Source organism: Grampus griseus (genome assembly GCF_964374135.1).
Source record: "Grampus griseus genome assembly, chromosome: 4".
Lineage (NCBI taxonomy): Eukaryota > Metazoa > Chordata > Mammalia > Artiodactyla > Delphinidae > Grampus > Grampus griseus.
Window position 1 is genome coordinate 31,842,919 of NC_138997.1, and position 22,250 is coordinate 31,865,168.

A 22,250-nucleotide genomic window follows, 5' to 3' on the forward strand; every position below is an offset into this window, starting at 1 on the left:
ATATATGTGTTAGCATACGGTATTTGTCTTTCTCTTTCTGACTTACTTCACTCTGTATGACAGACTCTAGGTCTATCCACCTCATTACAAATAGCCCAGTTTTGTTTCTTTTTATGGCTGAGTAATATTCTATTGTATATATGTGCCACATCTTCTTTATCCATTCATCCGATGATGGATACTTAGGTTGTTTCCATCTCCGGGCTGCTGTAAATAGAGCTGCAATGAACATTTTAGTACATGACTCTTTTTGAATTATGGTTTTCTCAGGGTATGTGCCCAGTAGTGGGATTGCTGGGTCATATGGTAGTTTTATGTGTAGTTTTTTAGGGAACCTCCATACTGTTCTCCATAGTGGCTGTACCAATTCACATCCCCACCAGCAGTGCAAGAGTGTTCCCTTTTCTCCACACCTTCTCCAGCATTTATTGTTTCTAGATTTTTTGATGATGGCCATTCTGACTGGTGTGAGATGATATCTCATTGTAGTTTTGATTTGCATTTCTCTAATGATTAATGATGTTGAGCATTCTTTCATGTGTTTGTTGGCACTCTGTATATCCTCTTTGGAGAAATGTCTATTTAGGTCTTCTGCCCATTTTTGGATTGGGTTGTTCGTTTTTTTGTGATTTAGCTGCATGAGCTGCTTGTAAATTTTGGAGATTAATCCTTTGTCAGTTGCTTCATTTGCAAATATTTTCTCCCATTCTGAGGGTTGTCTTTTGGTCTTGTTTATGGTTTCCTTTGCTGTGCAAAAGCTTGGAAGTTTCATTAGGTCCCATTTGTTTATTTTTGTTTTTATTTCCATTTCTCTAGGAGGTGGGTCAAAAAGGATCTTGCTGTGATTTATGTCATAGTGTTCTGCCTATGTTTTCCTTTAAGAGTTTGATAGTTTCTGGCCTTACATTTAGGTCTTTAATCCATTTTGAGCTTATTTTTGTGTATGGTGTTAGGGTGTGATCTAATCTCATACTTTTACATGTACCTGTCCAGTTTTCCCAGCACCACTTATTGAAGAGGCTGTCCTTTCTCCACTGTACATTCCTGCCTCCTTTATCAAAGATAAGGTGACCATATGTGCGTGGGTTTATCTCTGGGCTTTCTATCCTGTTCCATTGACCTATCTTTCTGTTTTTGTGCCAGTACCATACTGTCTTGATTACTGTAGCTTTGTAGTATAGTCTGAAGTCAGGGAGCCTGCTTCCTCCAGGTCTGTTTTTCGTTCTCAAGATTGCTTTGGCTATTCGGGGTCTTTTGTGTTTCCATACAAATTGTGAATTTTTTTTTTCTTGTTCTGTGAAAAATGCCAGTGGTAGTTTGATAGGGATTGCATTGAATCTGTAGATTGCTTTGGGTAGTAGAATCATTTTCACAATGTTGATTCTTCCAATCCAAGAACATGGTATATCTCTCCATCTATTTGTATCATCTTTAATTTCTTTCATCAGTGTCTTATAATTTTCTGCATACAGGTCTTTTGTCTCCTTAGGTAGGTTTATTCCTAGACATTTTATTCTTTTTGTTGCAGTGGTAAATGGGAGTGTGTTCTTGATTTCACTTTCAGATTTTTCATCATTAGTGTATAGGAATGCCAGAGATTTCTGTGCATTAATTTTGTATCCTGCTACTTTACCAAATTCATTGATTAGCTCTAGTAGTTCTCTGGTAGCATCTTTAGGATTCTCTATGTATAGTATCATGTTATCTGCAAACGGTGACAGCTTTACTTCTTCTTTTCCGATTTGGATTCCTTTTATTTCCTTTTCTTCTCTGATTGCTGTGGCTAAAACTTCCAAAACTATGTTGAATAAGAGTGGTGAGAGTGGGCAACCTTGTCTTGTTCCTGATCTTAGTGGAAATGCTTTCAGTTTTTCACCATTGAGGACGATGTTGGCTGTGGGTTTGTCATATATGGCCTTTATTATGTTGAGGAAAGTTCCCTCTATGCCTACTTTCTGGAGGGTTTTTATCATAAATGGGTGTTGAATTTTGTCGAAAGCTTTCTCTGCATCTATTGAGATGACCATATGGTTTTTCTCCTTCAACTTGTTAATATGGTGTATCACATTGATTGATTTGTGTATATTGAACAATTCTTGCATTCCTGGAATAAACCCCACTTGATCATGGTGTATGATCCTTTTAATGTGCTGTTGGATTCTGTTTGCTAGTATTTTGTTGAGGATTTTTGCATCTATATTCATCAGTGATATTGGCCTGTAGTTTTCTTTCTTTGTGACATCCTTGTCTGGTTTTGGTATCAGGGTGATGGTGGCCTTGTAGAATGAGTTTGGGAGTGTTCCTCCTTCTGCTATATTCTGGAAGAGTTTGAGAAGGATAGGTGTTAGCTCTTCTCTAAATGTTTGAAAGAATTCGCCTGTGAAGCCATCTGGTCCTGGGCTTTTGTTTGTTGGAAGACTTTTATTCACAGTTTCAATTTCAGTGCTTGTGATTGGTCTGTTCATATTTTCTATTTCTTCCTGATTCCATCCATATTTCTTGAGTGACTTTAATAAGCTGTTGAGCTGAATGATAAGAGCTTTCCTAAAACAGTGTGCCTTCAGGACATTAGATTCTCCTCATTGCCTGCCTCTGCGTGGCAGATTCTTGCGGAGTCCAGGGTCTCTCAGGGAGCCGTTTATAATAACAAAATATTAGGAGCCTTTTCTAAAGCTTTGGCTCTATTTTCCACTGGTGCAGCCACAGACTAAAGTCCTAAGGGGATTCTCACTGCCCCACAGTGCCCCTAACTTAGCCTTCAGATTCTGGGCTGAGAGAAACAGTGTTTTCAATCCTGGGGCACAATTAAAGCACCTCAAGATTTTAAAAATATGAGGCCAAGGGGCCCCATTTCAGAGATTCTGATTCATTTCTTATGGGATGTGCTTGGGCATCAGTAGTTTTAAAAGCTCCCGAGATGATTCTAATCTCTGTATATGGCAGTTTGAGACCAAGTGGACTAGAGAAATAGCTGAATGGGCCTTCTAACTGAGTGTGGATATCTTGCTTTATTCAGATACTGCAGAAGCCAGTGTGAAGGGAGGCTAATAACGTCATACTGAACTCTAGCTCTCTACCCTAGGTTTAGTGACCGTGTCTTCATAGTGTATGGTTTCATGGAACTGAGATTCCTTTGGTTTATCTCTCCAAGTAAGGCAATATCTGGTTATCACAGACTTCCTTATTATCAGTTCACCCTGAAATGTATCTATGGGAGTGCAGAGAGGTGGTGTGGGATTTGGGAGTCTGAATGGCCTCAAATCTTAGATACATGGTCCTGAAATTGAGGGCTGGTCTTTACAACTGCTCTTCTAACCTGGCACTAGCCTCCGGGAAGGCAAAGGCAGTTCATGTTCTGAAGAACTCTTTTTGTTTTGTTTTGCTTTGTTTTATTGAATGAAAGAGTCTTTAAATTCTATAGTACTTTAAAGTTTTCAAGTTTCACACATATGATTTCATATAATCCCATAATAACACTTTTCTCCCCCACCCCTATTTTGCCCCTCCCCCCATCCTTCTCCCCACTGGTAACCACTAGTTTGTTCTCTATATCTGTGAGTCTGCTCCTTTTTGTTTTATTACTAGTTTGTTGTATTTTTTAGATTCCACATATAAGTGATATCATACAGTGTTTGTCTTTCTCTGACTTATTTCACTTAGCCCTCCAAGTCCATCCATGTTGCCACTTTTTTATGACTGAGTCATAAAAATCCATTGTGTGTGTGTATGTACATATGTATATAAGTACATATGTATATGTGTATTATACATATACCACATTTTCTTTATCCATTCATCTGTTGATGGACACTTAGGTTGCTACCATATCTTGGCAAATGTAAATAATGCTACTATGAACACTGGGGTGCATGTATCTTTTTGAATTAGTGTTTTTGTTTCTTTGGGATATATACACAAAGGAGTGGAATTGCTGGGTTATATGGTGGTTCTATTTTTAGTTTTTTGAGAAAGCTCCACATTGTTTTCCACAGTGGCTGCACCAATTTACATTCCCACCAAAATGTACGAGGGTTTCCTTTTCTCCACATTGTCACCAGTTTGTTATTTGTGGTCTTTTTGATGATGGCCATTCTGACAGGTGTGAAGTGATATCTCACTGTGGTTTATTTGTTTGTTTGTTTCGTTTTGTTTTATTTGTTTTTGGGGTTTTTTTTTTGTTTTTTGGCTGCGTTGGGTCTCTGTTGCTGCACGTGGGCTTTCTCTAGTTGCAGCAAGCGGGGGCTACTCTTCATTGCGGTGCGCGGGCTTCTCATTGTGGTGGCTTCTCTTGTTGCAGAGCACGGGCTCTAGGCGTGCGGGCTTCATTAGTTGTGGCTCGAGGGCTCAGTAGTTGTGGAGTGCGGGCTCAGTAGTTGTGGCTCACGGGCTGTAGAGCACAGGCTCAGTAGTTGTGGCGCACGGGCTTAGTTGCTCCGCAGCATGTGGGATCTTCCCGGACCAGGGCTTGAACCCGTGTCCCCTGCATTGGCAGGCAGATTCTTAACCACTGGGTCACCAGAGAAGTCCTCATTGTGGTTTTGATTTGCATGAGAGGAAGGTGTTTTAGATAGAACAACATTTTTAAAAAGGCACAGAAATGGGAAAGAGCATGCTGCAAGTGGAGAATTACAAGTAGTTTTTGTATTACAGCTTAAATTGCCTAGTTCTTCATGTTGTTATGGTAAATTTGAGGTGGGGAGTGGTACCTGTGAGAGGTAGGTTGGGGTCAGGTGACAGAAGGCCTTGTATGTCATTCTAGGGTGATTGGATACTTCTGGATGGTTGAGAGCCACTGAAGAGTTTTAAGTAAGGGATAGGCATGGCAAAGGAGAGGTTTGCTTTTTGGCAGCGTGGAATGTGGCTGGAGGGTGGGACAAAGCATGGTTAGCGGACTGCAGGTATGTAGTAGGGAACAGATAATGAAGGCCTCTACTAAGGTAGAGGTAGTAGGGATGGAGCAGACAGGATCGATTTGAGAAACAGTTAAGCCCTGAAATTGGCAGAACTTGGTGATTGGTTGGATGTGGAGTAAGAGAGATGAAGGAACCTAGGGTGACTGCCAGGCCTCTGGCTCGGGTAACAAGGTGGAATCTAACTGAACTCAGGATCCAGAACAGCAGGTTTGGGGAGTAGATGTGGGAGAGGAGAGGTCAGTTTAGACCTCCTGAGTTTGACGTCTATTCAGCAGACAGGTAGGTACGTGAGATTGGAGCTCAGGCGCCCACTTAATCCAATGATGTAAAGATTTGAGTTCTCAGCATAGGTGTTTGTTAAAACCATGAAAGCAGGTGAGATCAAAGAACAGGTGTGAGGAGAGAGGGGATCAGTAGAGAAAGAACCCTGGGGAACTGCAGTATTTAAAATTGTGGACAGAGGGAAAAGAGAAAAAGATAAACTTTGAGGCTACTTATTTTACCTGTGTAACTCATCAAGGAACACTGGATGATTTGCTGTGAAAAGGGGTTAATGGGTTTCTAGACCATGTACTCTGGAATGCATTCAGAACGGCAATTCCAAATTCCTTTCCTTGTCTAGTGTAGGCTCTCGTTTCTGATGGAGTTTATGGTTGGATAGGTTTATTATTGTTGGTTTATTTATGTCTGCTTTTTATGTGGTATACAGTATTTTAAAGTTCTTACGAAACAATTTATGTTCCTCTATAATCCCATGCAATTTTTAAGAAAGATGCAGATTACTTCAGAAGCATTAGTGTGGAATCCTCCATGAGAGTACTAGAGATTATGGTTCTCGTTCTCTTTTGTTATTTTCTGTGAATATTTGCATTGAGGAAATTTGGCGTTTTGAAAATTCAGACTTTAGCTTTAGGTATATACCCTATATAAAATATATGGTAAAATTTATTATTAAAATACATTTCAGTTATATCTTTTAAAAAATATTTATTTAATTTTATTGTTTATTTTCTTTATCTTTTTGGCTGCGTTGGGTCTTTGTTGTGGCACGTGAGATCTTTTTCATTGCGGTGCATGGGCTTTTCATTGTGGCCTGCAGGTTTTCTCTCTCTAGTTGTGGCACGCAGGCTCCAGAGCACGTGGGCTCTGTAGTTTGCGGCACGCAGTCTCTCTCGTTGAGGCACGCGAGCTCAGTAGTTGTGGTGCGTGGGCTTAGTTGCCCCGCGGCATGTGGGATCTTAGTTCCCTGACCAGGGATTGAACCTGCATCCCTGGCATTAGGAGGCAGATTCTTTACCACTGGACCACCGGGTAAGTCCCTTGGTTACATCTTAATTATCTTAATTTCAAGTTAGCTAAAGGGTAGTGACAGGATAATAATAACCTGAAGTAGGCTTTCATTTTCTACTTGGACATGGTTTTCCTTCCTCCAGCCTTCCCTCCACAATGCCACCTAACTCTTATCTTGTCACTCCCTGCTTTAGAAATTGCTCAGTAGCTCCTCGTGGCCTGAAGTAAAGTCTGCTCTCTTTGGCTGGACAGTCAGCCTTCCATAATCTGGCCCCAGACAACCTTTATTGTCTCATCTGCCACTCCCATCTACATACTCCACTTGTATAATAATCATCCCTGAGTGTTTGTCTTTCTGGAGCATTCCATGTACTTCTGTAACACTGTGCCTGTGTGTGATCTGTCCAGGACACCCTTCTCACCATTTCTCAACTTGCCAAAATCTTGTTCATCTCTAGCCTTCCTAGCTAACCCTCCTCCCTTTCCAGGGTGGAATTAATTTATTCTTTCCTGGGTAGCAATTTGTACATGTACCTGTTCATTAACTATAAGTAGTTATGTCTATTTATTTTCCTTGAGAGATTAAGTCTTTTGAAGGTAAATACAGTGACTTATTGGATCATTTGATAAATATTGAGTTTCTACAAAATGCCAGGCACTGTCTCAGTCACAGTTCTTATTATTATACTGGCAGCACCTACCACAAGGCTTGGCATAAAGTAGTAGAGTTGTTAAAATCCATCTTGAGGCCTCGCTCTGAGAGTTATTAAACCTCTTGGTCTCAGATGAGACCATGCATTATTTCTGACAATGTTTTGAACCAAGTTGTCTTAAAAAGCATTGTTTTGTGTTTTTTTTTAATTGCACTGTTTACTTTTTAACTTTTGTGCTTTAGTCGAAGAAAAAAGGACTAAGTGCAGAGGAAAAGAGAACCCGCATGATGGAAATATTTTTTGAGACGGTAAGTCATTTTCCTTAAGATTTTTAGTATTTTGTGTAATTTTCTCCTTAAGTTTATGTCATCCAGTGTTAACTGTATTTTTTTATTAGAAATCAATAGTGACCAATTTCCTAAAGAATGAATAAAATTCTACAAACACTTGTGGTTCCTGTGAGCTGTGGAGCATGAAAGAATCCTATCCCAGGGTTTGTAGAGTCTCTTCTATCCAGACTGCCCTATACTCTGGCACCATAATTAACTTTCTGAAGCATATATTTGATTGTGTCCCCTTTTACCTGAAAATAATAATGATAATAGCTCACATCTACTGAGTGCTTCCTAGGCGCCATTCACTATTCTAAGCACTTGGTGTAGTTATCTGATCTTATCCTTTTTAACCCTCTGAGATCCTCATTCTACAGATCTGGACATCTGAGACACAGCCTAAGATACCAGCCCTGGATCTCAAAACAAGAAGTGATAGTACTAGGATAAAAACCCAGGGGGGATCATCTGATTATAGAGATAGTGCTAAATACAGCCTCTTTACATTTATAAGCCTGCATATGGTATAACACACATGTGACGGTACATAGCCTCCTTAATTTATTCCAGTTATTCGTGCCTGCCACTAACAGGAAATACGTTTGAAGTTTCTGCTCCTAAGTGGCAGAACCAGGATTCAAACTCAGTCACGTGGCTCTAGAGCCTGTTTTCTGTACAATGGCTTTTCTTGCTTCCAGGTTAAAATCCAAACTTTTGACCTACAAAAATATTAACTTCTTAACGTCTTACCTCTTGACAGAACCTTCAAAGTCTGGTTTGGCCCCAACCTACTGGCTATTTTCATTATTTACAAACATCAATATGAAGAAGGTGGGGAAAATGGCAAAATAGAATGTAAAATTAATAAGTAATGATAATACTTGACATTTTCATTTTGATAATGCAGATTCTCAGTGAAACAAGTGAAATATTGTGGGCACTTTTTTTTTTTAACTGTTTGCCCTTTAAGTGAAATCTTACTAGTCTTCCTTACATACAATGACTTACTAAAAGTCATTGGCAATTCAGAACAGAGTATCATATTAATAATGATGATATGATTAGGACGATAAATTGATTACGTTTGTAGGTAAAGATTATGACTACTTATTCTGCTGAGTTGAAATATTTTTCCTATGGTCTTAGAGCAAGAAAAGTAGATTTAATTCCTAGCAGGCAGTGGAAAGCTGGGGAGAGTGGTGAGGGGAGTTAATTTGTTCTTTATGATATTGTTGGCTGTTTTTGATTAAAATTTTTTCAACACTGCTCTCAATGACATTAAGACACTAATGACTAAGGCACCATGACTATAATGAGTATTAGAGGTTAAAGAAGTTCAATAGTTAATGAGTTTTTAGGAAAAGATAGGAATTAATTGTATTAATTGATTGATTTCAGTTCATATATTCCTATATGTATCAATTCATATGAATACATACATAGATTTATTTGAAGTTACTAATTCTTTGCCTGTTACACTTAGGAAGAACATGGCCACAGTACAGCTCAAAGATAGTGAACTTGTATCTGAAGTCTGTATTACCTGATAGCTTTGTGACGTTAAGCAAGTTACTTGACCTAAGTCTCAGTTTCTTCATCTATTAAAAAGGCTAATAATAATTGTACCTAGTTCACAAAGTTGGTATGAGGATTGAATGAAATAATCTGTGTAAAACATTATAATGCTCAGGTCATAAGTGCTTAATTAAAAGTTATCTAACTTTATAACTGTGTGTCTTCCATGGTATCTTTACACATAGTTTTTTGTTTTTGAGAGCTAGAACCATTGTGTTCATCTCTCCTTTATTATCTCTGTTTAATGTAGGGGAGAACCAATATTTACTTGAGACCATTTTCTCTGTCCACTTAAATGACCACACTTTAGTTCTGAGGCTAGTTCTTTGCAAGCGCATTTATTTACATAGCAACCCCACGGGGGCAGCCAGTATGTCTGGGGCTTTTCCTTGATAACCACATCTAGGCAGATGTCTCAATGAGTTCATGTTCTTTTTCCTAAGGTATTTGCAAATAGGTTTGATTAATTGGGTTTTTTTAAACGCATTAGAGGCCTGAAGTTAGTAATTTACTACATGTTCTCTGAGACCCTACAGAATTCTCTTTTAATAGTTTATTCCCAGATGTGCAAAAATTTATTTCACACTCTAGGACCAATGACTTAGTATTTTCCTTAATTTACTAAATCTTAAGTGTACTGAGGTGAAGTTACTTTTTTCAACATTTTATTATTAAAGAGGAAAGAATTTCACTGTGAATACCTATATGCCCAGCTTAGATTCTACCGTTAACATTTTATACTCTACTTGCTTTATCATATATATATATATATATATATATATATATATATATTCATCTGTCCATTCCTTTATCCATCTATCAGTTCATCTTTTTTGCAGGGGGTTGTATATCTGGGCTACTGGTCTTTTGTCTGGTATGTTTTGTGAATATTGTCTTCCAGTCAGTCTTTTCAGTTTCTTAACAGTGCACTTGGATGAGCAGAAGTTTTAAATTTTTATGATGTCTAATTTCCATCCTATTGAAGTTACCTTTTCAAGTTTATGTTGGAAGAAATAGATCCCAGATTTCCATAACACTAATCACAATAATTCTGTTCTAATTACTGAATACTTCAGTCTTTTCAAATATTTCACTTTTATTATCCAAGTTCTTTTTACCAGTTCAACCACAGCTTATTACAAGAAGAAAGGAGTATTCGGCATAGAGTTTTTTCCAACCATAAGATTAAATATTCTCTGTGTATATCTTCCCATAATGTTTTGCTTTGCATGTGGTGGACATGCAGCATGTACGGGTGAATGATTGATAGACAGCCGTAAATTGTATGTTTTTCTTACTTAGGTGTGGCTCTTCCATGAAACCTTAAATGTAAATAAATCTTGACAGCTGTCTGTTTTGCTTTTAGTTAGAACTGCTAATCTGTGATGTATGGTATATGCTAAGCAAAGCACTATTTGTGTTTTCTTCAAATCAAAGTGTCAGAGAAGCTGATTATCTCATGTTAACAAATGATTCATCATAACTAGATTTTATACTTCATTGGGAAGATGTTTTTTGCATTCTGCCCTCCAGTTACTTTAAAGAATTGTATGTTCATGCAAAATCTGTCCATTTTAGGTTCTGTTGAAGGTATTGAACAAGATAATTACAGTTTCTTCTAGCTCTAAAATTCTCGATTCTATTGCACTATTCACTTCCAGTCATGGTTTTTTAGTACAATATTTTATAAACATAATTATGGTAAATATAAATATATAGTAGAAAATAAATGCATGTTTTTCATCTTTCAACTCTTTTAAACAGAAAGATGTATTTCAATTAAAAGACATGGAGAAGATTGCTCCCAAAGAAAAAGGCATTAGTAAGTATCAAAATTGTGCCAGAATGTTTTGGTAAATACCCATCACCTTTCCTGCAACAGTCTTTCACTTCATGGAAACATAAATTTCTAGAGATGAATAATGTCTATAAAAGTCCCAATGTAATGTTTCTGGGCCATGACCATGATTCTTGTGTTTGAAGTATCTGCTGTAGGGAAACTACAGTGGAATATGCATGCATGCCTGTGTGCGCACACACATACGTATACATACACACAATTATACACATTTATTTATTTATGGGTATAATTTACTTCAGAAGAAGTAAAAACTTCTTCATGTATGTTCTGGTATTTGTTAAATGTGATTTACATAGTGTATTAGTTTTCTACAGCTGCTGTAACAAATTACCATAAACTTAATTTCTACTTAACACAGTAGAAATTTATTTTCTGATAGTCTGGAGGCCAGAAGTCTAAAATCAAGGTGTTGGCAGGGTTGGTTCCTTCTGGAAGCTCTGAGGGAGAATCCATGTTATGCTTCTCTCCTAGCTTCTGGTGGCTGCCCACAGTGCTTGGTTTATAGACACATCATTCTAATCTCTGCCTCTGCCTTCACATGGCCTTCCCATTTTTTTTTTTCTCCTCTTCTGTGTCTTATAAGGACACGTGTCATTGGATTTGGGACCCACCCTAAATCCAGGATGATTTTATCATGAGGTCCTTAATTACCTCTCTATAGAACTTTTCCAAAATAAGGTCACATTCACAGGTTCTGGAGGTTATCTTTTGAGGGGTCACTACATATGATATATATATTTTTAAACCTTACTTTCTGATTATATAAGCTATACATGTTATTTTAACAGATTTGGAAATTATAAAGAATATAATAAAAATAAAGGTTGTTCATAATCCCTCTATTCTGAGATCACCACTGTTAACATTTTGGTGTATTTTGATATCTTATTCTTAGGTTCTGTTTATCTGTGTTTGTATGTATCTGTCCATTTCTCTGAGAGGGAACCATGCTGCATATACAGTTTTGTGTTCGTGTATTTTTCCATATACCATCATATCATCTACACTTTCCTATGTCATTTGCTTTAAAAAAAATGATTTACAACCTGTGCATCTCCTAATGTTTCATTCTCTGGCCACCCACTGTGCCATAATTTGCTTAGCCCATTAGCTATTGTTGACCATCTAGGTTGTTACCAAATTTTGCTGCTAAAATTAATGTGTAATTAACATGCCATCCATAAATTTTTTCTAAGACTTATTTTTTGAGTATTTTTAGTTTCACAGCAAAATTGAGAGGAGGGCACAGTATTTCTCCTATACTTCCTGCCCCCACACATGCATAACTTCCCCTATTATCAACATCATTTACCATCGTACATTTGTTACAGTTGACAAACCTGCATGGACACATCATAATCACACTAAGTCCATAATTTACATTAGTATTCACTCTTAGTGTTGTACATTCTATGGGTTTGGACAAAAATGTGTAATGACATGGATCCATCATGACGGTGTCATTATGGTATCATACACCATATTTTCACTGCCCCAAGAATCCTCTGCGCTTCTCCACCTATTCACCCCTTCCTCTCCCCCTGCTGTAAACTTTTTTCCAAATCTCATATTACTTCATTAAGAAATGTCCCCAGAAATTGAATAGAAAAAGAGACTTGTCTAGTTTTAGGCTTTTTATGTGTGTTCTCAAATCGCCTTCAGGAAAGGCTATTATACCCAAATTCGTTTCTCAGAACTATTTTCATTTTTAGAATTCTTTGACATTTCATTTCAGTTTGTACTTCTTTATACCTGAGGTTGAATGTTTTGCATTTGGTGTAGACTTTATTATTTTATTTATTAAATCTTTAAATATTTAATAGATTTTATTAAATTGGGGGATCTGCTCTAGGGAAAATTAAAATGGACTTTAAAATATGGATAATTTCTTGGTATAGTTTTACTTGATAGAAAGTAAGAATGGTTTATAATTTCAGACATTTGTGAAATATGACTTTGTATTTTTACATGCTATTTTAAAAACTCTTTTCTGATTTTTAATCTTACCCCTAACCATAACATCCAATATATTTATTTATTTATTGTTTAATTTTATATAGTAGTTTTGTTTTAGTTTCCTTAGCAAGAAAGGTAATACATGTTCATTGTTGGAAAAAAATACGAAAAATAAGCAAGAGGAAGGAAATAAAAATTGCCTCTTAACCTTAATTCAAGATAACTACTGTCACATAAGTGCATACTGTCTTTTAACTTACTTTTCTATATAATACATTTTGGATGTATATATATCCAGGCCATTAAATATTTTATAATGTAAATTTAATGAATGCATTGTATATCATTACAAAAAAAGTACTTTTGAGTCCCGTTATTGTACTGATTTCCAGGGTTTTGCTGTTGAAAACAGTGCTTTGACAAGCATCCTTATACATATCCATCATTATTTTCTTTAGCTGAATTTATAAAAGTGAAATTTCTGCATAAGAGATATGCATAAACCTAAGGTTTTAGGTACATATTGCCACATTTTTCCACCCATGTTGAGAGTACCCATTTCCCTGAATCCTTTATTACAATTTTTAGTGTTTTAAATTTGGTAGTTGAGAGATCGTATCTCATGCTTTATTTTGCATTTCTTCAATTATTAGTGGGTTTGAACATTTTTCTTGTTTATTGACGATATTATTACAAATATCGTACATTTAAAAAAATATTTATTTATTTAATTTATTTTTTTGGCTGTGTTGGGTCTTAGTTGCAGCATGTGGGCTCTTCGTTGTGGTGCATGGGCTTCTCTCTAGTGTGGCGTGCAGGTTTTCTCTCTCTAGTTGTGGCGCGTGGGCTTCAGGGCGCATGGGCTCTAGTTTGCGGCACGCAGGCTCTCTAGTTGAGGCACGCGAACTCAGTAGTTGTGGCACGGGCTTAGTTGCCCCCGGCATGTGGGATCTTAGTTCCCCAACCAGGGATTGAACCTGCGTCCCCCCTGCATTGGAAGGCGGATTCTTTACCACTGAACCACCAGGGAAGTCCCTGACCATACATATTTTATAGATGCCCATTGATCTATTTTATTTTTCTGTTGGAGTATTTGTCTTCTTTTGTTATTATTTTTAAAAGCTCCTTATTTATTAACTTATTGACTCAATCTATAATATTTATTGCAAGTGTTTCCCCAGTTCTTGACCTTTTAATTTGATTTATGATGTGTCTTAATATGAAGTCTTTAAAAAATTATCTCTCCTAGCTGCTATGTCAGTAAAAGAAGTCCTTCAAAGCTTGGTTGATGATGGTATGGTTGACTGTGAGAGGATTGGAACATCTAATTATTATTGGGCTTTTCCAAGTAAAGCTCTTCACGCCAGGAAACGTAAGCTGGAGGTTCTGGAATCTCAGGTACACCACCACAATTTTTTTTTTTAATATTTATTTATTTATTTGGCTGCGTCAGGTCTTAGTTGCAGCATGAGGAATCTTTAGTTATGGCATGTGGGATCTAGTTCCCTGACCAGGGATTGAACCCAGGCCCCCTGCATTGGGAGCGTGGAGTCTTAACCGCTGGACCACCAGGGAAGTCCCACCACCACCACAATTTAAAATAATAGATTTGCTTTGTAAGAAAGAAATTTGTTTTACTTAATCCTCTTTTCATTTAGTGGCTTCCGTTAAATTTTTAACATGCATTGTGGTACCATGACAATAACCCCATAAACAAGGTGGCTACTAAGTGACTAATGGATAGGATACACTGGACAAAGGGATGACTCATGTCCCATGTGGTATGAAGCAGGAAGGTGCAACGTTTCATCATGCTGCTCAGAATGGCATGCAATTTAAAACTTATGAATTGTTTATTTCTGGAATTTTCCATCTAATATTCTCAGACTGTGATTGACCACAGGTAACTGAAACCATGGAATATGAAACCACAGATATGAGGGGACTACTATATAGGCAAGGAATGAAACTTTAGGGAAAGGGGCTGTGGACTTGTTTTGGGGTGAAGGGAGAAAGAATCCCGATTTTTCTGGAAGATAACAAGAACAGGAAAAGTTAAACAACAATAGTAAAGTAAATTAATTTCTCTCTGTTTAGAGGTTATGTGAGATTGTGTTTCTTCACAGGAAAATCCTCCTGAAACACCACTTTTTAAAATGATGCTCCTGGGTTTAAGAAGGTTCAACTTTATGGGGAGCCTTTTTTCAGTCAGTGTTCTTAATTACAAGCAACACAAACTAACTCTGGCTGACATTAGCAGAAAAGAAATTTATTGAAAGATATAAGATAGACTTCCAGAATCATGGGGAAGGGTGGACACACAGTTCTAAAAGTAGGCAGGAACTGAGGGAGGATACACAGCCAGACCACAGCCAGAACACACCATGAAGCCTTTCTGGTGAGGATACTGGTGCCTCAGACACTGCACTGAACTCTATTGACATTGCTGACCTCAGAAGATAACTCCACTGGCACTCCTGGCTGAAGAACCAGATGTTGCTGCCACCAAAATAAAACAAACAAACAAAAAACCACCAAGAAACTTCTGTACCAGCTCACAGTTCTGGAGGTACATGAGACTGGCCAAGCCTCGACCATGTGCCCACACTCTAGTTATCAGGGGAACTGGGGAAGTAAATAATTGGGGTTTCTAGTTTCTATGGTGGGAGGTAGCTGCCTCCTTTTGGTGCCTGCAATTTGCCAAAGTAGGAAGGGGGTTTGGATCCTCCCATGATAGATACATACCCACAAAATAAATCAAGTGAAAAAGAACACAGGATTTGAAGTCAAAATAACAACAACAGATTTATTGGATACTTACTTTCCTCGATGTGCCAGATACTGTTCTAGGCATTTGGAATCCATTAGCGAACAAAGAATGGAAGCAGGAAACCAGGTAGTTAAGTTCTTGGAATCATCCAGCTATGAAGTAATGGTGGTTTGAACCAAGGCCATAGCAGCCCACCTACACCCCCTCAGCCCTAGGCAACCACTAATTTACTTTCTGTGTCTGTAGATTTCCTTGTTCTGGACATTTCATATGAATGGGATCACATAATATGTGTCTTTCTTGACTTGCTTCTTTCATTTAGCGTAATGTTTTCATGGTTAATCCATGCTGTAATATGTATCCGTATTTCATTCCTTTTTACGGCCAAATAATTTTCCATTGTTTGGATATACCACATTTTGTTTGTCTCCTCATCAGTTGATGGCCATTTATGTTTTTTCCACCTTTTGACTGTTATGAATAATGCTGCTATAAAATTTCATGTACAAGTTTTTATGTGGACATATGTTTTTATTTCTCTTGGGAATTTCTAGGTCATATGATAACATTATATCTCATTGATTGAAGAACTTCCAGACTGTTTTCTAAAGTAGCTGCACCATTTTGCATTCCCAGCAGTAGTGTATGAGGCTTCCAGTTTCATCACATCCTCACCAAAACTTGTTGTTACCTGACTTTTTGATTCCAGCCATCCTAGTGGGTTTGAAGTGGTATCTCATTATGGTTATGACTTTCATTTCCCTTATGACTAATCATGACCATCTTTTCATATGTTTACTGGCCATTTGTATATCTTCCTTAGAGAAATGCCCATTCAGATCCTTTGCCCATGTCTCATCTCTTAAACATGATGCTGCATTTTTAAAATTATTATTAGAGTATCGTTGATTTATAATGTTGTGTTAGTTTTAGGTGTACAGCAAAGTGAATCAGTTATATATGTGTGTGTGTGTGTGTGTGTGTATTCTTTTTCAGATTCTTTTCCATTACAGTTTATTATAAGATACTGAATATAGTTCCCTGTGCTATACAGTAGGAGCTTGTTGCATATCTACGATGATGCATTTTGTTTCCTTGCTAGGAAACAACATGCATATTCATCACTCAGGATTTTTTTTTAAACTTAGTTATGCAATTAAAAACTTTATACAGGGTAATTTATTTTTAGGCCTTGTTACATTTTCCTGTCTTCATGACTTTTTGTTCTTGCTTTTATCCCCCTTGAGACTTCCCTCGTCTTTCCTTTCTACCTAGCCAGTTCTAAACATCTCCCCTCAGAAACCTTCTCAAGCTCCCATAGCTTACTGTGTTCTTGCCCTTCTATAAACTCCTGCAATATTTTTGGTTTTACCATAAATAAAATGTATGACTTTAGCAAATACTGCTGGTTGCCTGTCTAATAAACATTGCCCCCTTCTTCATTACTAACAAAACATTTACTATGCTGAGGGAGCAGTGTGTCTTGCTAAAAAATGTTTATCTTCCCAGATTCCCTTGCATCTAAGAATGGCAGTGGGAAACACTTTTGATGAATGAGATGTAAGTGGAAGACTAGCTTGAGGTTTCTGAGAAAATGTTCACTTTCCTGATAAAGGCAAAACCCCTTCTTCTTATCTGTGATATGGACATGAGATCATATTGTGACCCTAAGGTAACAAGTGTTAGGATGAAGACATTCCCTAAGAATGGCCGGGCCTGGATTAAACGAGCTTAGGTCTCTGGTGGCATTTTGACACACTGCACTAGCCTTAGAGTGCCTTACCTTTGGACTTCAAATTGCATAAGAAAATTAAGCCCCCATTTAATGTAGTTTTAGTCAAATACTCTCTTTGTATTCTAAAAGTATATATCCAAAATGGCTAAATTTGCTTTGAAGACTTTTTTTATATAAATGTGACTTAGATCTTGTATTAGTTATCTATTGCTGGAACAGAACTGCATACCCCAAAACTTCATGGCTTAAAGAAACAAACATTTGTATCTCACAGTTTCTGTGGATCAGGTTTAGTTAGGCTCAAAGTCTCACATGAGGCTGTAGTTTAGTTAGGCTCAGAGTCTCACATGAGGCTGTAGTCAGACTGTTGGCCAGGGCTGCATTCTCATCAGAAGGCTCATCTGGGAGAAGGTTTACTTCTGAACTCAATCTTAATGGTTATTGAATTTAGTTCCCTACAGGCTATGGGGCTGAGGTCTTCAGTTCCTGGAAGGCTATTGGACTGATGACCTTAATTCCTTGATAGCTTTTAGCCAGCTGCCTCCCTCGTTCCTTATATCATGGGCTTCTCCATAGGACAGCTCACAATGTGGCAGCTGCCTTTCCTCAGAGGAGATGTGTGTGGAGAGTCCAAGACAGAAGCCACAGGGGTTTTTGTATCTTAATCTTGGAAATGACATCCCATCACCTCTGCCTCATTCCATTCCCTAGCAACAAATCATTAAATTTCATATTCAAGGAAAGATTATACATGGGCATAAATACCAAGAGGCAAGGATCATTGGAACCATCTTAGAGGATACATATCACAGATTTTTCATTCTTTTTACTTCCCAAATGTATAAATCTTATCTTTTTGATTATTTTTTTAAAAAAAGCTTTATTGAGGATTAATTGACATACCCAAGTTGCTCATATTTAAAGTTTATATAGTGATAAGTTCTTTTTGTTTTTTTTGTGTTTTTTTGTGGTATACGGGCCTCTCACTGCTGTGGCCTCTCCCGTTGCGGAGCACAGGCTCCAGATGCGCAGGCTCAGCGGCCATGGCTCATGGGCCCAGCCGCTCTGTGGCATGTGGGATCTTCCCGGACTGGGGCACGAACCCATGTCCACTGCATTGACAGGCGGACTCTCAACCACTGCGCCATCAGGGAAGCCCTATACTGATAAGTTTTGACATATATATACATCCATGGAACCATCACCACCATCAAGATAAGGAGCATACACATCACCCCTAAAATTTTCTTCATTCCCCTTTTTAATCTTTGTCTCCTGCCCACCACCCTCCCCCACCCCCCAACACACACACACACACACACACACACACACACACACACACACACACACACACACTGCTTCCCTTGCCCCCATCCCCAGGCAACCACTGATTTGCCTTCTGCCATTATACATTAGTTTATATTTCCTAGAATTTTATATTAAGGGAATCATGCATTATATACTCTATTTCCTGGCTTCTTATACTTAGCATAAGTGAGATGTATCCATGTTGCTGTATATATTACTCATGCATTTTTATTGCTGAATGGTATTTCATTGTATAGATATACAACAGTTGTTTACCTGTTGATGGGCATTTGGGGGTTTTGTTTGTTTTAGTTTGGAGTTATTATAAATAAAGCTTCTATGAATATTCATATATGTCTTTGTATGAACATATCTTTTAGTTTATATTGCGTAAATACCTAGGGACGGAATGGCTGGATCATATGGTAGTTGTATGTATAAATTTTTAAGAGATTGCCAAGACTGTTTTCCAAAGCGCCTGTGCTATTTTAGGTTCCTGCCAACAGTGTATGAGAGTTCTGATCTCTCCACATCCTCATTAATACTTGGTATGATACCCATTCTAATAAGTATGTAATGATATCTTGTGGTTTTAGTTTCCATTTCCCCGGTGACTAACAATGTTGAGTATTTTGCATGTGTTTGTTTGTCATCCATATATTTTCATTGATGAAGTGTCTGTATACAGATCTTTTGCCTTTTTTAAAATCTATATGTTTGTTTTTATTATTAAGTTTAGATAGTTCTTTGCACATCCTGGGTACAGATCCTTTATCAGATAAATGCTTTCCAAATGTTTTCTTACAGTCAGTGATTCATTTTTTTTTGTTTTATTAACTGTGTTTAGGAGAGTTGAAGTTTTAAGTTTTTAGGGAAGTCCAGTTTATTAACTTGTTTCTTTATGGTTGGTGTTTCTGGTATTGTTTCTTACCTTCTTCCAGACAGTTATTCATCCCTGAAACTAGCCATAACAGGTGCTGATTAAGCATTTCTTTTTTGACTTTGTAAACCAGAGATAATCTGGCCAAATGTATGCTTTTCATTTCTTCGCCTCTGGATTTAACATAATCTCTATTTAGCAAGTGAAGGAGTTTGGCATAAAAAGTAAGCAAGAGATTCTTGCTAGTGTAGTGAATCTATTTTTAATAAGTGAACTTAATATCATTGTTTATTTATTCTGAATGAGGGATAAGATGTTCTAATTAGTTGCTGTCAATAAACTCCTTTCCCTACTGGTCTGAGGGTTGGCTTCCAGTGTGTTTGGTGACATACTCCTATCCTCGCAGCCCCATATACAAGCTGGAGGTCAAAGGTTAATCTCACACTCTTGCTCAGAAGTCACAGTTCAAGTCATAGGCAGTAGGTCCTATACCTTCTGTTCTCAGCACTGCAGAGTGAGATTTTGATATGTCATTCATAAAAGATTGATATCACTTGATATTTGCTATAAATATTAAAACACACACACACACACACACACACACAAAAACTCAGTACTGAGAAGCAAGAAAAACTACAATCCTGCAGCCTGTGGAACAAAAACCACATTCACAGAAAGATAGACAAGATGAAAAGGCAGAGGGCTATGTACCACATGAAGGAATGAGATAAAACCCCAGAAAAGCAACTAAATGAAGTGGAGATAGGCAACCTTCCAGAAAAAGAATTCAGAAAAATGATAGTGAAGATGATCCAGGACCTCGGAAAAAGAATGGAGGCAGAGATTGAGAAGATGCAAGAAATGTTTAACAAAGACCTAGAAGAATTAAAAAACAAACAGAGATGAACAATACAATAACTGAAATGAAAACTACACTAGAAGGAATCAATAGCAGAATAACTGAGGCAGAAGAACGGATAAGTGACCTGGAAGACAGAATAATGGAAATCACTGCTGCGGAACAGAATAAAAAAAAAGAATGAAAGAAATGAAGACAGCCTAAGAGACCTATGGGACATTAAATGCAGCAATATTCGCATTATAGGGGTCCCAGAAGGAGAAGAGAGAGAGAAAAGACCCGAGAAAATCTTTGAAGAGATTATAGTCGAAAACTTCCTTAACATGGGAAAGGAAAGAGCCACCCAAGTCCAGGAGCGCAGAGAGTCCCATACAGGATAAACCCAAGGAGAAACATGCCGAGACACAAAGGAATCAAATTGGCAAAAATTAAAGACAAAGAAAAATTATTGAAAGCAGCAAGGGAAAAACAACAAATAACATACAAGGGAACTCCCATAAGGTTAACAACTGATTTCTCAGCAGAAATTCTACAAGCCAGAAGGGAGTGGCATGATATACTTAAAGTGATGAAAGGGAAGAACCTACAACCAAGATTACTCTACCCGGCAAGGATCTCATTCAGATTTGATGAAGAAATCAAAAGCTTTACAGACAAGCAAAAGCTAAGAGAATTCAGCACCACCAAACCAGCTCTACAACAAATGCTAAAGGAACTTCTCTAAGTGGGAAACACAAGAGAAGAAAAGGACCTACAAAAAAAACCCAAAACAATTAAGAAAATGGTCATAGGAACATACATATCGATAATTACCTTAAACATGAATGGATTAAATGCTCCAACCAAAAGACACAGGCTTGCTGAATGGATACAAAAACAAGACCCATATATATGCTGTCTACAAGAGACCCACTTCAGACCTAGGGACACATACAGACTGAAAATGAGGGGATGGAAAAAGATATTTCATGCAAATGGAAATCAAAAGAATGCTGGAGTAGCAATACTCGTATCAGATAAAACAGACTTTAAAATAAACAGTGTTACAACAGACAAGGAAGGCCACACATAATGATCAAGGGATCAATCCAAGAAGAAAATATAACAATTATAAATATATATGCACGTAGGAGCACCTCAATACATAAGGCAACTGCTAACAGCTATAAAAGAGGAAATCAACAGTAACACAATAATAGTGGGGGAATTTAACACCTCACTTACACCAATGGACAGATCATCCCGAAAGAAAATTAATAAGGAAACACAAGCTTTAAATGACACAATAGACCAGATAGATTTAATTGATATTTATAGGACATTCTATCCAAAAACAGCAGATTACACTTTCTTCTCAAGTGCGCACAGAACATTCTCCAGGATAGATCACATCTTGGGTGACAAGTCAAGCCTCAGTAAATTTAAGAAAATTGAATCATATCAAGCATGTTTTCTGACCACAACACTATGAGATTAGAAGTGAATTACAGGGAAAAAAACATGAAAACCACAAATACATGGAGGCTAAACAATACGTTACTAAATAACCAAGAGATCACTGAAGAAATCAAAGAGGAAATCAAAAAATACCTAGAGACAAATGACAATGAAAACACAATGATCCAAAACCTATGGGATGTAGCAAAAGAGGGAAGTTTATAGCTATACAAGCCTACCTCAAGAAACGAGAGAAATCTCAAATAAACAATCTAACCTTACACCTAAAGGAACTAGACTAAGAAGAACAAACAAAACCCAAAGTTAGCAGAAGGAAAGAAATCATAAACATCAGAGCAGAAATAAATGAAATAGAAACAAAGAAAACAATAACAAAGATCAATAAAACTAAAAGCTGGTTCTTTGAGAAGATAAACAAAATTGATAAACCGTTAGCCAGACTCATCAAGAAAAAGAGGGAGAGGACTCAAATCAATAAAATTAGAAATGATAAAGGAGAAGTTACAACAGACACTGCAGAGATACAAAGCATCCTAAGAGACTACTACAAGCAACTCTATGCCAATAAAATGGACAACCTGGAAGAAATGGACAAATTCTTAGAAAGGTATAACCTTCCAAGAATGAACCAGGAAGAAATAGAAAATATGGACAGACCAA

The 22,250-nt window shown here is 37.4% G+C and overlaps 1 protein-coding gene across 1 annotated transcript in view; it reads left to right on the plus strand.

Moving 5' to 3' along the window:
- Positions 1 to 4,880: 4,880 nt before the first annotated feature.
- Positions 4,881 to 22,250, plus strand: part of MND1 (meiotic nuclear divisions 1) — a gene marked incomplete at both ends in the record, with an annotated part of 77,462 nt that continues 60,092 nt past the window's right edge. The window contains 4 exons of the mRNA XM_082653987.1: positions 4,881 to 4,898; positions 7,099 to 7,164; positions 10,528 to 10,585; positions 13,830 to 13,978. Coding sequence (XP_082510113.1) covers positions 4,881 to 4,898; positions 7,099 to 7,164; positions 10,528 to 10,585; positions 13,830 to 13,978 — 291 coding nt within the window. The remainder of the gene's footprint in view (positions 4,899 to 7,098; positions 7,165 to 10,527; positions 10,586 to 13,829; positions 13,979 to 22,250) is intronic.